Source organism: Amblyomma mixtum, chromosome 2 (assembly GCF_055824585.1).
Source record: "Amblyomma mixtum isolate Tamu chromosome 2, ASM5582458v1, whole genome shotgun sequence".
Taxonomy (NCBI): Eukaryota; Metazoa; Arthropoda; class Arachnida; order Ixodida; family Ixodidae; genus Amblyomma; species Amblyomma mixtum.
Window position 1 is genome coordinate 254343921 of NC_143013.1, and position 17309 is coordinate 254361229.

The 17309-nt window shown below is 43.4% G+C and overlaps 1 protein-coding gene across 1 annotated transcript in view; it reads right to left on the bottom strand.

Moving 5' to 3' along the window:
• Positions 1-7503: 7503 nt before the first annotated feature.
• Positions 7504-17309, bottom strand: part of Cap-D2 (CAP-D2 condensin subunit) — a 61930-nt gene continuing 52124 nt past the window's right edge. The window contains exons 27-33 of the mRNA XM_089573568.1: positions 15664-15841; positions 13461-13555; positions 13302-13382; positions 12497-12648; positions 12367-12404; positions 11564-11693; positions 7504-10460 (exon numbers count right to left, since the gene is read on the bottom strand). Of these exons, the coding sequence (XP_089429694.1) occupies positions 10264-10460; positions 11564-11693; positions 12367-12404; positions 12497-12648; positions 13302-13382; positions 13461-13555; positions 15664-15841 (871 nt within the window). The 3' untranslated portion in view covers positions 7504-10263. The remainder of the gene's footprint in view (positions 10461-11563; positions 11694-12366; positions 12405-12496; positions 12649-13301; positions 13383-13460; positions 13556-15663; positions 15842-17309) is intronic.

Genomic DNA, 17309 nt, shown 5'->3' on the forward strand with positions numbered 1-17309 from the left:
GGTGGTGACGCCCTTACCTGCCACGATACGTCGCTTGTCGTTAAACCGCTCACATGGTCGTATTTCTGAGATACACCGATCGTAAAAGGTATGGTGTGGGAAATAGGGTTTAACGTGTCCCAAAGCAACATGGGCTCCGGGTTCATTTCGACCAACTGGGTTCTTTAGCGCGCACTGACGTCGTACAGTGCGCGTGCGCCTTGCATTTCGCGTCCACAGAAATGCGACCGCTGCAGCAGGAATCGGACTTACGTTCTCGGGCTCAGCACCCTAACCACTGAGACTCCATAGCGGGGGAACAAATAAAGGGAGTCTTTGGAAATACGTATACGTGGGCCCCGGAAGCCGAAGTATTGAGGAAAACTATAAGACAAGAGGGACACTTGTGGAGAAATATTCTGCGCTTGCACAGTGTTCCGGAACGAAGCTCACTCTTACAAAGATTTCAAGCATGCAAGGCTGAATTTTTACTGTGAGAGAAGCGCTTCAGTGTCACCATGCAAAAAAGCCGGCACCTGTATATGTAACCTCGAAGAGTTAAGAGGCACCACCCACCAATCACCTCTCCACTGCACCCCTATGCATGTGAAACGGGTCAAAGGTGCTGCGGCGGGTACAGACTCCGGCGTCTCTCGCTGCGTTGCAGTGCAAACATGCTATCCCCGCCTCGCAGCGAAGCCCGTGCTCGCGACAAGGCACTAATTATCAGCCTCGCCACCTCGCGACTTTGGAATCGGTAGCCGAACGCCAAAGTGCCCAAAGCCACTGAGCCACCGCGGCTAACGTGGACGTCAAGAAAACTATCGCCGAATCAATTTGTAAAGCCTCGTACATCTTCGCTTGGAATGCGACCGTCAAGGCACGTAACCAACAGCCTGACTAAGCCCACTGCAAGACCAAGGCCAGTATACCTGACCATCAAAGTAATGACTGGTAAATCAGGTAAGCGCTAGCTATACAGGTTGTGCGAATATGCAAAATTTTCGCATATCCAATCAATTCGGTGACCGAATCAGATAGGTAAAGGACTACAGACACCAAAATTTTGCTCTGATGCTCTTTTCTTTCAAACGACGCTTTAGACATCTTTGAGCACCCCATGGTATTCGCCTACGACCACTAAATGATTTACTCGTATAATTAACTTTCTTCTTGGCACTAGCTGTTTCGGTTTCATCAACCGAACGATGGCTGTGACGTGTAGTTGGTGAGGTCGGGTGAGGCACGAAAAAGAAATGGCAATATAACTGCTGATACAGGCAGAGCAGAACGGTAGGTCCTAAAATTAATACGCAGAAAACCAAAGTAATGTTCAGCAGACTCACAAGGGAACAGCAATTGGTAGCGAGGTGCTGAGAGTGGCAGGGGAATGCATCTACTTAGGGCAGGTAGTGGCCACTGATCCGATCATGACAGGGCAATAACTAGAAGAATAAGAATGGGTTGGACAGCAAATGGCAGGTTCTCTCGCATCATGAATGGCAGTTTACCATTATCCCTCAAGAGAAAAGTATACAACAGCTGTATCTTACCAGTACTCACCTACGGGGCAGAAATGTGGAAGCTAATGAAAAGGGTTCAGCTTAAGGACAACGCAGTGAGCTATGAAAAGAAAAATGATAGGTATAACATTAAGAGATCAGAAGCGGGCGGAGTGGGTGAGGGAACAAAAGCGGGTTAATGAAATCCTAGTTGAAATCAAGAGGAAGAAACGGGCTTGGGCAGGGCATGTAACGCGAAGGCAAGATAGCCGCTGGTCCTTAAGGATAACAGAGTGGATTCCAAGAGAAGGCAAGCGCAGCAGGGGGCAGCAGAAAGTTAGGTGGGCAGAGGAGATTAAGAAGTTTGCGGGATACGGTGACCGGAGCTGGCGACGGACAAGGTTAATTGGAGATACATAAGAGAGGACCTTGCCCTGTAGTGGGTGTAGTCATGCTGATGATGATGACCAAATCAAAATCAAATCAAGTTTATTTCATATTTACAGTACATGGTTATGGAATATATACATCAGGAGGCCCAAAAGTCGAGACTGCAAATAGATTTGACGACGTCTTTGTTGTAATTCTACCTCTTAAAGAAGGCTAGTTTAAGTGTTGTAATGAGCTAAAACTAGGTGTCAGCATTTTTATTACAGTTTTTTCGTGCCTCACATGACTTAAAGTTCAACTTCACGTCACAACCATCGTTCACTTGATGAAACCGAAACAGCATGAGAATTAAATTATAAATTACTAAGCGGTCGTAAACGATACCAGCGGCAAGGTTCTGCCAGGTTTAGCATACCATGCTGGTATGCCCTATCTTGGAGGCCATGGCTTAAACTATTGTCCCTCCTGTAGTGAGATTTGGCGATAGTTTGTTCTGTGTCATCAGCAAAAAATTTTTCCTATGGGCATTAGATGAAGGTCAGAGTTAATATACAGACCAGTGTTGCATGTCCCCTAGTGGGCATCAAAGTTGCATCTTTTGACGACTACCGCTTATAGCGTCGCCGCTAGCGCATGAATATTTACTTCAATCAATCAATCAATCAATCAATCAATCAAACGTTTTTATTTTCATCACAAATTGATGAGGGTTGGTTCAGGCAAAAAGTGGAAACAACTTCCACTTGAAACAGCCTGAACCCCCCGTATACATGACTTGCAGCGCGGGGGGACACGTGTACAAAACAAAACAAAAAAAAGAACACGAATAAGATTTGCGTGTGAAATAAAGAGCAAAAAATTTGGCACTTAAGCTGTACATTCTAGTAATACAAAAAACATGTCAAGCAAAGCGGTCACTAGATCTCAAATATATATATAAAAAAAAAGTGCGTCAAGTGATTAAAATGCGGTCTCAGGCACAAACAACATAAATAACATTACAATCGTAAACATATGTCCCGGATGTCTCTCTGATTGCAGGTGTCAATACAGACGTTGTTCAAGGTAAGCTTATTTAGCAGTGTTGGAACGCTATGGCGGAGCATTTGATGACCATATGTAGTGCGTGAAAAGGGGATCCACCAAAATTCAGGATTTCGAAGAGTATATGCTGGGTCATTTGGTTTTAGCACGCACATGTCCAGAAAGCTGTCGTGGATATGGTGAAGGGATTTTTTATACCTTGTCGCTAAGTAATATTCGTAGAGCTTTGAAATTTTGAGGATATTGAGGCGGGTAAACAACTCATCCGTGTGAGCTCGGTATTCAGCGTTTGCAATAAAACGAATTGCTTTCTTTTGCACACGAAAAAGCTTTTGAATATTTGTTTCCGTGGTACTGCCCCAGACCAAAAAACAGTAACTGAGATAGGGCAAAAACAGTGCATTGTACACTATGAGTTTGATTGACACTGGTAAACAGGAGCGATATTTTGCAAGAACACCCGTGCATTTTGAAAGTTTAGATACAACATTGTCAATCTGAGCATTCCAACTCAAATTTTCGTGAAAAATAACTCCTAGTGCTTTAACAGAAGGTGAAACGTTTATAATGGAGTCCCCCATGCATAAATCAAAGTTTTTAGAAATTACACGTTGCCTAGGGTGGAATACGACTGCTTTTGTTTTTAGTGTATTTATGATTAGAGAATTATGTTCACTCCAAGCCCTCAGTTTGTCTAGCATACTGTTTACAACTGGAATTATTGAATCAGGAGTGTCGCCTTTAAAAAGCATAGTTGTATCGTCTGCGTATATTATGTACTCTGGTGTGTTGTCGATGTTCGTGATGTCATTTATGTACAAAAGAAACAACAGCGGACCTAAAGTGCTTCCCTGTGGAACGCCGGTTTTAACAGTAAAAAAAGATGAGGCCTGCTTTGTTATTACTACACATTGAAGGCGATGCTGCAAATACGTCTTTATAAGAGACAGAGGAGTGCCCCGAATGCCTAGAATTTCCAATTTTCTTAATAAACGCTGGTGGTTAAGGCGGTTGAATGCCTTAGAAAAATCTAATAATTTACCTAGACATATCTGTTTATTTTCAAAAACACTCAAAATAATCTCTTTTTGCTTCAACAAGGCGGTTTCAGTAGACTTGCCCTCCAAAAATCCGTGCTGGTATGAAGATAGTAAGGAAAATTTAGCGCAAAACTTTGTTAGTCTACTGTGGATAACCTTTTGTAAACCTTTAGAAAAAACTGGTAGGATGGAAATGGGCCTATAATTTGACATATTATTTTTGTCTCCACTTTTAAAAAGCACACTAACTTTAGAAATCTGCATTAATTTGGGAAAGTACCCAGAAAACAAAGCAAGGTTATATATGTAGGTAAGTGCGGGAGCTACCAAACTGATAACATGTTTTACCGGTCCTATTTGAATGCCGTCAATATCACAGGCTTTACTGTTCTTGAAAGAGGTAAAAATGCTGCAAATTTCATGCTCATCAGTTGGTCCAAGAAAAATACTGTCAGTATTACGTCTTATATCTAGCCCCACGGTGTCATATGATGGCACATTTCCAACAATGTCTATGAAAAAGTTATTGAATGCTTCTGCCAATTCTGATCCTTGTACGTGGTGCCCTTTATGAATTAATCCACTGACAGGAGGTACAGTTGATGCACGACAAAATAAATGATTAAGATTTTTCCAAACGTCGCTGCTTCCCTTACAGGCTTCAAATTTATCATGCAAGAATGCTCTTTTCTCGCGCTTTAAAAGAGCAGTCACCTTATTTCGATATTGTTTATAGTTCGCCAAGTCACTCAAAGATTTAGTACTCAGAAATTTTTTAAAAAGATTTGTTTTCTTTCTTATCATCTTTAGATGCGTTTTTGTAATCCAGGGCTTGCGGTTTTTTCCCTTAATCCTGACAGTCTTTTCTTCGAAATGTTTTTTATAAATCGTTTTAAATATAGAAATGAACGACTCGTAGGCTGCATCCACGTCCTCAGAGTGGTACACATCATCCCAGCTAATGTTTGTGATGCTCGTTAGGAACGCGCCAAGTGTAAGGGGTGTAATATTCTGTATGGTAAAGGAAGGTTCATCGTGCGCTACTTTACGAGTGTCTTCTATGAGCATGAAAATAGGAAAATGGTCACTAATATCACTACAAAGGACACCCGAATGCACATGGCTTGCGTCAATATTCGAGATAAATAAATCGATTAAAGTTTCTGTGCGGACGGTAATACGGGTCGGAGTTTCTGTAAAAACGGTGAGTGCATTTGACTCTAGGATCGAAAATAACTCTGCACGAGCAGGCGAGGGTTTAAGGATATCGATGTTAAAATCTCCTGCAAGAATAACTTTGAACCTGTTTTTGTTCACGGATTCCAGGATATTGTCAAGGAAAACGAAGAAATTACTTAAATTAGAATCAGGAGGCCGGTAAATTACACAGCACATGTAACTACGAGACTTCAAAGTTAGACACTCAATATCTGCATTGATCATGCTGAGCTCTGGGATCATACTTTGTACGAATATCCACAAAAGTAGTGAATAATCGCACAAACATTCAACTAGCATTCGATTCGATGGCACAGCCAGCCTACTCGTAACGATTCAGTATAGAAAAATGCTGATCTCTACAAAAAATATTCTTAGGCTGCTAGGTGCATAGGTGGGCGGACTCATTTCGCCTGTACTCACATCTGTGAGTGGACGTGAGTGGAGCGGACAAGTATGCGAGCAGATGTGCGTGTCACATATGTATGAAGGGATATTACTGTGAAATGTATCTTGTCCAGATGGTCTCAAGGTAAAGTAGGTTGATGGCAGGTTCCTGCGACGCCTTGCAGGTTCATAGTTCAAAATCCAGAGGTGGGAATAGCCAAGAGCATTTTGGAGCAGGCTTTGTAGCAGGCGAAAATTCAATTTGGAGCGGATCCCTCGTTTTCTATCAGAAACCTCACAGAAAAATGCCACGGTTTAAAAATGACAACATGCTGCACGCAGATCTGACCTATGCATGGTAGTAGGCAGCATTTTTTAAATGTGCCTAAATTTACTTATTGTGGAATAAATTGAAATAATTTTGTGTAGCCAGCATTAGTGCAGTTTTTACGCGCAGAATTTGCAAATAATGTTGAGAAACGCCCATTTTAGTTTTTATTTAATATCACTTTAGCGTGGTTTCCTTTTTAAACTTAACAAAACCCGTGACTGTGAGTGGACACAAGCGTGTGTGAATATGTGTAGATGTTAGTGAATGTGTGTCAGACAAAGTGGACTGCAGAAAAATATATTTGTGCATGAGTGTGAATGAGCCACCTCTCAAGGTGCATAGGCATGCAGTGACTTCCAACTGCATTTGCCAAAGCTTGAAGGGCAATGCAACTCTGATTTTACAGTACTTTATTTCTCAGCATACAAGCAACTCAAGGAAAAAAAAAAAGTTGAGTAATGTCATTTACAATGCATTTGCCATGAAAGCGGCACTTTCTGTTAAATGCAATGTATTCATACTATCTGTGGTACCATAGAATATTGTGTGTGACCACAAGGGGCAACACGACACATACAATGTCACTGGCCCACAGCAGGCACAAAAATGCAGAACCTTTTAGGGCAAGTCAACTATAGACAAGCCATTTTTTCATACATTTCAGAAGCATGGAGACCACTAAAATAAGTTCGATAATCCTTTCCTCTTCAAAAAGCCAGAAAAGGAGACACCAGCAGCGATGAGGTTTCTTAATTCCGTAACAATATAAACAGAAGTTTCCTTCCATAGGCAGCATAAGTGGCCCTTAGTTCTCCGATTGCTAAACTAGTCGTGACATGTCCATGAAGCCACCAGAGCTGCCGGGCACAAGCCATCTTTCATGAGAAACATCTTGTGACACCTGCTCTAATACATCTAATGGGCATGTAATCCTTCTAATGGGCCACAAGAGTTGTAATTAGACTCATACATGAGGTCATTCAACAGCTAACGAAGTCTTGTGCCTGTAGCCAGGAGTAGTAATGCAAAAGAAGAGAAAAAATTCATAAATTTGTTTCTTCAAAAGTGCATACCAAAACAATAGTTCAGAGCTTTTCTTGGTCAATCAATGATCAATCAATCAATGGGCAAGTGCAGGACATTACTTCACGACGTAAAGCTAAGAAGCTCTGCTTGCCTCGTGCATTAAACGTGGTCACATAGTGCATCCACTTGGTTTTTTAAAAAGCAATTCAAAGCAACGTGCAATGATAAAGCACTATTAGTATAAGAAATGTCTGGGATTGTGCCAGATAAGCTCTGAAGACTAATGCAATGAAAGACTCCTACAGGACTCAACTGCCAGCCACACTACAATGGCTTTGTAAATGCAAATGAAACAATGCAATGAAGCTTTTGCCCCGAAAAATAAATGCATCGTCATAAGCTAGGTTTCCAGCCCCATTCATGGCCTTGTAGGCCGTTTTTTTTTTTTCAAGTGTCAAGAATAGGCACAGCCTAGGCTGTTTCACATGAACATCGGGACAATAACAACACTAACTCCCACGTTGTGTGGACATGAATAAAAGTAAGCTCGTGTCACCAAGGTCTTAAATGCCAAGACAACCTAGTACACTCGCTATATGTAAATAAATGGGTTGCCTTTCAATAGAAAGCAAAAATAAAGAATAAATGCCAGACAATTCACCCTCACTCAGTGCATGACGTGACAGCGATAGATAACTGCACTCGACTCCAACCACTAGGCCCCTTTTGAGTGCGCCTGCTGCCGGCTCCACCCAAGATACACGAGAAATGGCATGTTCTCTAGAACTTTTTCAATTCTTGATGTGTCGTGTGTTGTGTTGGGTTTAATGGCGCATAAGCAGCTAAGGCTATCATGCGCGAAGCTCAAATTCTTGGTGCATGCATATTACCACCACGTCAACTACGTTTATCCTGGAGGAGTGTAAACCATAAACAATAAACAAAAGAACCATAAAGTACAGGGTAGGGATTTCTCCAGGGTAGGTTATGTGATACAGTAGAATCTTGATAATAGCAATCCGACGTGGTCGCAAAAAAAAATTGTACCTTCCAAAATTTGTATAGTGTGAAATGAACCAAATGCATATGCAGAAGCGCAGGAAATGCATTCACGTAGATCTGTTTGTAGCTGATGGAATTTATTAATGGCAGGGCACTACTGACTGCTCACAGTGCAACTGGCGATCACGACGCTGACGATGAGCAGACCATGCTTAGTGAGCACTTGACGGCACGATGCCTCTACAGCACTGCTCTCCATAAAAAAAATATAAAATGCAGTGGTAAGAGCTTCACACACCTGCAAAGGGGCCCAATGAAGGTTGCACTATCTAAAGCGTCCATCTTGTTACGGCCTGAACGAAGCGCTCGGCAAATTTTCAGGGGGCCACCCTTTGGCACACCATTGGTACCAATCTGATTGTACCATCGAGATTCTGCTGTATCTGGCTTCTAATAACCTGCTTCAGAGAAAGTCATAAGTCATACATGTATTATCTACATCAAATGAAATGCGAACAAGACAACTGCAATGCGAACGCAAGAACACAAAAGTAGTATTAGCTCCTGGAAGAGAGATACAGGCTGGGTCCGTTAACGCTTCCATGGAGCGTTTTTTGTACCACAGAAGTGAATATCAAATGGGCTATGGTCCGATACAACTCAAGAACAAAACAGTAAACGCCTCTCCAAGGAGGTCTTCAGGCAAATGGTGTCAACTGGTCCTCATGAAGTCATGGTTGAGCCCCCTGCGCCTAGTAGCGTGACATCACAGAGGGCTAGCAGGTGCTAAGGGAATAACCATGAATTAACGGATTAAATGTGACATCATGACAATCAGCCGATGTCATTGGCTGGAATGCCTTGTTTGAGGGGCATTTACTGCTTCGTTCTTAACTTGTATCCGACTATAGTACTCAATCTCCTTCAACTATAATCCTCTTGTCCTGCTATGCCTATTTCAAATGTCTTGCCCACATTTTATTTGACGCCACTATACTTACTACTGTAAAACACAAGCGACAGACAAGATACTATGCATCATAGTGCCAATGTCATGCACATGAAAAGTGAAACATTGCACAGCACGTTACTGCTGTATAAATCATTTTGTTCCTTGGTACCACATGTTCTCTTTGTTCAGCAAGCACAGCTTCTCTGCGTTCAGAGATTATTTACACTCTTCCGTGGGAATGCTTTCATGAGTGAGATGACAATTTACAATGAAGTTTGTTACAGCTCTCAGCAATGGGATGCTTCCAGTGCAGTCACATGAATAAAAAGCGAACAACACAGAGCAACATTACCACAGTGATGACTTCAGCAAAATGGCAAGAATATGATGTGAAGCCTGAGATACTGCCAATAAAACGGCAGAACTTGAACAACAAAGACAGTACACACATCTATGCTATCCTCCCATCTATGCTATCCTCCAAGCAAGGCTACCTTCCGGCCATGCTATTGTGTGCTGCACGTGGTGAAGTCCAGCTGAGAAATTTTTCATTAGGACAGCTGTAAGCTGGATCAGAATACTAATAACTATGCACAAACATTGTGCACTTGCACTATGTACTGCCAGCCTCAGAACTAACTGAACATGGAAGCCTACAGAGAAAAAAAATGGATTTTCTTGCAGCAAATGCTTACACAGCTCAAAACTGAAAAGTGCATTCCATTTCAATGAGCAGTTGTCGCAGTGCTCCCGATTTCGGGCCGAGCATTTAAACAGGCATAAAATTCAGTGCCATCACGGCTCTCGAGTACTGCGAACTGCAGCTGAATCTACGTCGCATGGTGTCTCACTCTGACCTCGGAAAAACCAAACACTGACAAAGCACAGATGATGCATGTGGCACACTTTACCTGTACAACTAGCGAGTCCTGGTGCTAATAAAAACAGTTGCAAAATAAATACTTTAAAACAAAGGCCATAAAATATCATAAAAAGTTTTTGTTTCCTTTTCTTTGATGCATGCTAGTAACATAGGGGACGGCTGGGCAGAAAAAAACTTCATGAAGCTTAAAAACCAACAAACAAAGGAGGAGGACATAAGGGAATAAGCAAGGAACGCTGTACGCAGTCCTCTCAAGACGTTACACTGTCCGGTGACACATTCACGAGCTTATAGTCCAAGTAAAGCACGTAAAAGCTGAGAAATAGAGTGTAAATAGTGACAGTCTTTCTTTTTTCTACATTCGTCAACTCCTGAAAAAAAAAGTAGTAGTTGACAGCTGGTTAATGTAAAAATGTACCCACCATGATGCGGCACTGTCACTTGTGTGACTGCTTACTGTTGATCCTGAACACATCTGCCTAGGCTAGGCCTGCTCAGACCTGCACGCATCATTTCGCGGCATCCATCTCATCTCCGCTGCTGTCACTGAACTGTATTTGCACTTTGCACTGCCTCCGCGGGAGCGTTTTCCGCTTGGTCAGCTGCGGGGATCCGCCATCTTCGTCCTCGCTGCTTTCAGAGATGCGTGCCATTTTCTTCACGCTTTTTTTCCTGGCCTGAGTCCCTTTCTTCTGGCTTCTTGGTGCTGTGGATAGAGAGAAAGGGAAAAAAAGGAGAAGGAAGCAAAAGCTTTAGCATAAGCATTCTAGCTGCGTGAAAAATGTACCTGCGAATTCAAAAAGAATTAAGAACAGGTATAATTCATGAAAAAAAAAAGAAAAAAGAAGAACAAAGCACGATAACTGCATCATGCGAACCGCTCAAACTCACTGCTATTTCAATACTCCTCTACACACCGAGATGCAGAGGAAAACTAAAATCCAAAGTTGTCCATCGCTTGCCCATGGTCACACAAAAAATTTCAATACTAACTGCAACATCTATGCAAGAACAATGTTTTACATCCCATGCTCACAGGTAGCACATTACAGATGTTTGATAACACGTTAAAGCAGGAAAAAATGCTTCGTATCAAGGTGGCCTGTGGCCCAATTGATGGTAAAAAAAAATGAACAATAGAAAAGGACATATTAATGTGCAATCACTGGCCACATTCACACTCTCTTGAAAAGTATGCAGAGGCGTGTCATATTTCGTGTTTTCCTGCCGTCAAACACTTCACTTCCTAGAGCCATTGCATTACAGCAGCCTTTCCAGCAGTTGTATAACAACGTGCACACCACTATCTGAAGTTTGACATACAATAAGGCAAAACAATCATTCAAGGGAGAGGGTGATGTCTGACAATTGTGTTAATGAAGCATTCCAGAGTATCGCCACACTGGTATGCTTGAAGCCAACTGAAAGATTAAGAGCTAACAAGCAGATCCAAGTTTGATCTTCTCTCTCTGTTGGTTTAGTGCATTATTAAATGCTCTGGTGCTCGGCCCATGCCTGAAAAAAATACTGGTTAGCCTTCTTTGACTCGGGAGAACATGACATGCAAGAAAAAGTCATGACGTGACAGAAGCAGTCATCTAAAACTAAAGAATAGGCTGATAATGAACTCTGTTAGGATATACAAGAAAAATACACGAGGTGAATATCGGCATACTTGCAGAGAAAACAATGACTCGTGCTTCGCAAAGCTCAAGGGCGCAATCGCTCACTCGTTGCAAGCACAGAATCCAGTTAAGATCTGGGGGAAAAAAGGGTTGAGAGGTGCCACAGACTGGCAGGCTTGCTTACTTGCACAAGACTGCTTGCGCTTGTTATTCGTGGATCCAGAATGCTTCTTGGTCCTTTGCAGCAGCTCGCCGTCAGTGACGCCCTTGTTCCGAAGGTCTTCCACCAGGTCTTCAAACTCCTGAAGGACCGTCTGCAGGAAGGAGGATTCCGGCTCGCCATGCTACTACCACACAGCTGAAGAAATATGTGGGCTAGGGGTAATCTGCCCACTGCACTAGACATCAGCGCTACATCTACTGGAGCAGAGCAGAGTTGTATTCCCCAATGGCTCAGCTCTCTGGTATTTCGACCTCGAGCAGCAGAATGTCAGAGTTAACGTTTTTCATAGGACCTCGTAAAAAAAAAAAAAGTACCAGCCTGTCAAATGCCAAGATTGAGAAGAGCAAATCTCTGCCTGCTTTCAGGTCTGCACATCTGGCCTTAAGGACAACTGCAGCAGATCACCAGTTTTAGTCAAGCGAACAAAACAAGCACTAAAACTACGCCATCATCACCAGCCTGACTACACCCACTGCAGGGCAAAGGCCTCTCCCATGTTTCTCTAATTAACCCTGTCCTTTGCCAGTCGCGCGGCCACCATATTCCCGCCAACTTCTTAATCTCATCTGCCCATCTGACTTTCTGCCGCTCCCTGCTACGCTTGCTTTCTCCTGGAATCCACTCCGTTACCCTTAAGGACCCAAACTTTTTTAAAAGACTATGGGAGAAAGACCCTAGAAACAGAGTCTCTCACAAAGCCAGCTTAAGTTCCATTCTTCTTGTTCTTCTGTCCAAACTGCACTTTATCCAAACCGGACACTCACCTTGAAATCAACTTTCATGATCTGCAGTTTCTTTGCATCTGAAGAAAAGAAATAAGGTTGTTTATTAAGAGCAAATGGTGATTGCAGTAGAATGTGGTAGCATAACATGGGTGCGCCAGTAATCACTCACTCGATATGATGCTTGTGATGCTCTCGTACACGGCGTCTATGTGCAACTTGTCCCCGAAGCACACAATGTTTTCATGAAGCTTTTTGATGCCCCGCTCCCCGAATGGAATGAGTGACATGCAGTATGCAAGGTCACGCCACTGGCGCTCCGTCCTGCGACAATGCAAAAAAAAAAAAAGCAATTTCCCCACTTCAAAATGAAGCACTGCAAGGGCCAACAATGTCCCCAAGGTACGTAACAGAACAAACCGAAGTACCAATGCTAGCTTTCGCACTTATTACTGCATAACCTGCAGTTCCACTCTACATGCGTAAACAATAAAGAGCAAGCTGTGGCTGATGTATTAAGTGATGATAATATCAGTAGTCAACCAAACTCTTCAGGCTTGACGGGGCCCGGTGCTTGGCTGCTGAGCATGGTTTCGCAGTTTTGATGGCAGCTGCAGTAGCCACATTTTAACAAAGATGAACTCGGAAATGGCTCTGCACTGAAATGCTTGTGAATGTTCAGCGAAACCAGCTGATCAAGATGATTATAGAGCCATCCACTATTGGGTGTTTAAGCAACAAGCTCAATGTTGCTTTAATAAGTAAAAATTTGTTAATTCATCACTTAACGAGTAAATTAAGGTCATGCTGGAGTTAGTTCGGTAAAGAGGCACGACGAATGCATTCAGGTGATAGATTGGCTAATTACTTCTTCTTTTTAATGCAGCCAATAACAGCATGCGACTGCAGCGTATTATCACAAGCACTGAGGTCTGCTGTAGTGCAACTTGCGCATGAACATCATGAACATCACTCACGTCATAGTAAGGAATCTGAAGCACAGCTTTTCCACAAAGTTTTCAAGCTGCTTGTCTTTGCTGATGCATGAGAAGAGAAGCCTGGAACAAAGAAGGGGAGCTTGAAAAAACTGTGAATCCCATAAAGGACAGATGGACATGTGTGGGATAGGCTCTCACTTCATGACAGCGTGGAAGTTCTCCTCATCTATGCCATGCTCTTCGTCCGACAAATGGCTGATGATGTCGGGCAGCAGGTTGTACAAGGCGTTCCCCTGAAAGTGTTGAGGAAAGACGGACATGCGAGCTTGTGAGAGAACAAGTCAGTTTGAGGTGCTAGTGAGCTTTCTAAAGAGTGATCATTCTGCTCACTAGCTTACTCACGTGCCGGAATTCCCATGCTACAGTCAAGCCCACTTATAATGGCCCCACATATAATGAACGCTCGCTTAGCATGGACAAAGGCAATGTGACTGTCAAAATTTATATTAGGATTATGACGCCGAATCTAGTATAGAACGAACGTCCGCAGACGCAAAATCAGGTTACAGCAAACACGCAGGGGCCAGGAACTCGCATGCTGGCCGGGGCACGCTGCGTGGTCTTCATTGCAGTCCTATATGAACATCGATACCGCTTTCGTATTTCGTGTGAAGACCATAGAAACAGCACGGGTTATGCAGAGAAGAGCGGCACTCTTGTGAACTGTCAACGGAAACTGTCTTCCCCATCAAACACGGGACCCCGTGAATCATTTTATGCGAGTAAAAAAATAGAGATCTTATCATGCCTGAATTAAACTATGGGAAGAGACAAGACCTTGTCCTGCGCTAGTTATCGCCTGCGCTGCATGCACTGATGACCGATTCCTTAGGAGCCAGACTAAACGTCGCCAGCTGAAATAGCGTGAGCACCTCCTTCATCAAATATGAGTTCCTGCAGGGCTCTCACTCGTGGATACCAGGTGGACAGCACATTGAAACTGTGCCTAGTGGTTGTCATCTATATTATGACCAGTCCACTAACTACAAACCTCCGGATATAATGAACGAACAGCGCGTGACGGTCACGTTCGTTATAAGTGGGCTTGACTGTATATCCCTGCGGTGTTACCTGCAGTAATGACAATACGCGACACACCAGGATGGCAGTGTGGGTTTCCGTGATGACATCTTTTGCAGCTGTGAAGCACCAGCAAGTATATCATTAAGCATTTGTCTGATTGAGGATCAGCGATGCAATTAATTTGGGACAAGCAACATAGTCAAAATGCACAAGTTACTCAGCAAGGCAAATTGAAAAAAAGAATTTAGAAAATGAGAAGGCTTGCATTTTGAACAAAATAGGCATGCGCTCTTATCAACATACTTGCACCTTGCCTGAATGCTGACAGCTTGGTGCAAACATATACACTGTTAGATATGAAGTGCTGTTACGTATGTTATTCCCTTCTCATATGGTTGGATGCTACAGAACAATCACAATTTACATGTCATGGTCCTGAGGATGATGACTGTGCTCCAAGCTCTGTTATCTACCTGTAATTCGCGACTATTCTGCGTGGGACCAGAACTGTAGGACGAGCTTGCTTACTTGTGCGGTCCTTAAACCAGCCTAGTCCCAGCGAGCTATCTCACCTTGCATATCCTGCATACTTTCCACTGTGATAGCATGTATGTGTTGCAGCATTACACCAGGCAGAGTGCTCCTATACTTCATCTCACAAGTAGTTTGCAGTACTGTAGATACTACGGCAACCTGAGCGAATCAGAACAGCGTGCGCTTCATAAATGTGTTCCTCCACACCTGTCAATCTGCGACTGGTGGCTCCATCCCTGGGGGGGATTCAGTACCAGTATTCGGCTGCTTTATCTTTTCAGCAAGGGGCACTTATGTCTCCCTATTTTTTTCAATGCAAAGGAATTGATTCAATGCAAAGCATGAGGACTTTCAAGGCTAACTACTTTGCTTGCTCGGGGAAATAGTTCACTTTTGATGGATAGTGCGCAGGAGTCACGGTCGACTCGGCAGGCACCACGTTTGCGAATAATGGCGCACCACTTTTCAGCAGGTGTCTTCAGAGCTGTGTCCATTCATGCGTTCTCTGTTACTTAAACAGTGGTTGAAATGTTTGCTGCATTTTAAAAACATCAGACTTAACTATCTATTCATTTACTGTATTAATTGTTCAAAAACACGTCTACACTGTTCAGATACTCAAGACACTATTTGTTGTGCTCCTGCAGCCCTGACTGGATGAGAGAGCTGTAGGCTCCACACTGCTACAAATGGCTTGTGGGATGGACTCTAGCAAAGCCACAAAAGGGCAAGGCTTCATTGATTCTCTGCCATTAGAGAAACTAAAATAGGAAACTTAACACACCTTAGCTCCAAGTTCAATGAAGAAGTTTCGGCACATGTCGGCCAGCTCGGTGTCGTCATCCAAGACCATGGCTGCTATGTCACTGATCTGACCTTTGACCTTGATCATGTCATTCAGAATCAGGAAGCTGACAGTCTTCAAGGTACCCAATCTGACTTCTCGTGATGGGTCCTGTAACCTGTTTAATGAACAAAATGCGAAATGTGAACCTTCAGTTCATCTCAGGCTCAGGGAAGGGAAAGAGAGACCAAATATTTTTAGGGGAATCCCCCAAGGTGGAGTAGATTTGTAATAAGGGAGTAATTACTCATTGACGTCCACCCGAGCGCAGCCATACGGCCACAAAGGAAAGCTATACAGCTTTCACAGAAACTTCGTAGTTAAAGAAAAATTCGTCCTGGTCCGGGGTTCGAACCCGGGACCACCGCCACACCGGAGCAGTCGCTCTACCAATTGAGCTAACCGGGACGGCAAGCTTATGGTAGGGCGAGAGCGAATTGATCTATAACTCGAAGTGGGAACAGTGTTGAACAGTGAAACGGAACAGTGAAAAGAGAGAGGCAAGAGAACTAGCAAAGAAAGCAGGAAATCAGAAAAACCAAGCTAAGTTATTTGCACACCAAGCACGAGAATGCCCTGGCACAAAAAGATGCCCACATCCGACAGATTTTTCAGTCTCAGTGGAGACCACGAAAACGGCCAAAAGTCAAATTTCACCCCCCCCCCCAAAAAAAAAAACTGTCAGCTTCTAATTGTCAGCAATTTTTTGCACACTCTGATGCTTCACATGACTATTTCACCATGCGTTGTATACACAGATGACGGTACTGACAATATACGGCTACCGCTTTCATGATGTCACCATTCGATGGCTGCACTGCCATCGGCGCGTCGCGGACGAACGCACGGACTAGGACGAAGTACAGACGTGAATGTGAACCCATCGCCGTGGGAATTGCGCCGCACCTGCCGCACAGAGGGCGCAAAATGAAAAAGCGAGGACGGTGATAGAACCGATAGACAACTGAAACAAGCACTCCGTTGGCAATGGCCTTCATAATAGGCCTAGCAACTAAAGCTGAAAACCAATCTCGAAACCAGTGGAACGTTATTGTATGCATTCTCGATGGCTTGAGCATGTATAACGAGAGGCATTTTGCCGGTATTAAAACACAAGTTTTGACGGTGTTACGATCCATTTTCTACTACTCGCCATCTCAGTGAAGCCGCATGCCTCCCGCGAGCTTCACTGCAGCATCGTCGCGTATTCAAGATCAAGACGAAATGACTCGACACAGATGAGTTCCACAAACTTTGACTACTATTCAAGGTTGAGCAACGAATGACGCCCAAGAACGCTGCTAGCTTGCAAACGCGTGTGCACAATATGCGACCTCGCGAAATGCCTATTACCTTGAATTCCACATTATTCAACCAAGTTTTCGATCTCCTTTGAAATCTGAATTAACAAGGTTCCATCATGCACATTATATGGTGGCTTGACTATTGGCAGCAGTGCCGTGGTGAGTTCTACAGAGGTCTAAAAAATTAAGCAATCAGTTGAGATGCATCCAAAATTCCAGGCGACCTTATACATCAGCTCTATGGGGCCTGTCGCGATGCCATGAAAAAGTCCGAATAATCAA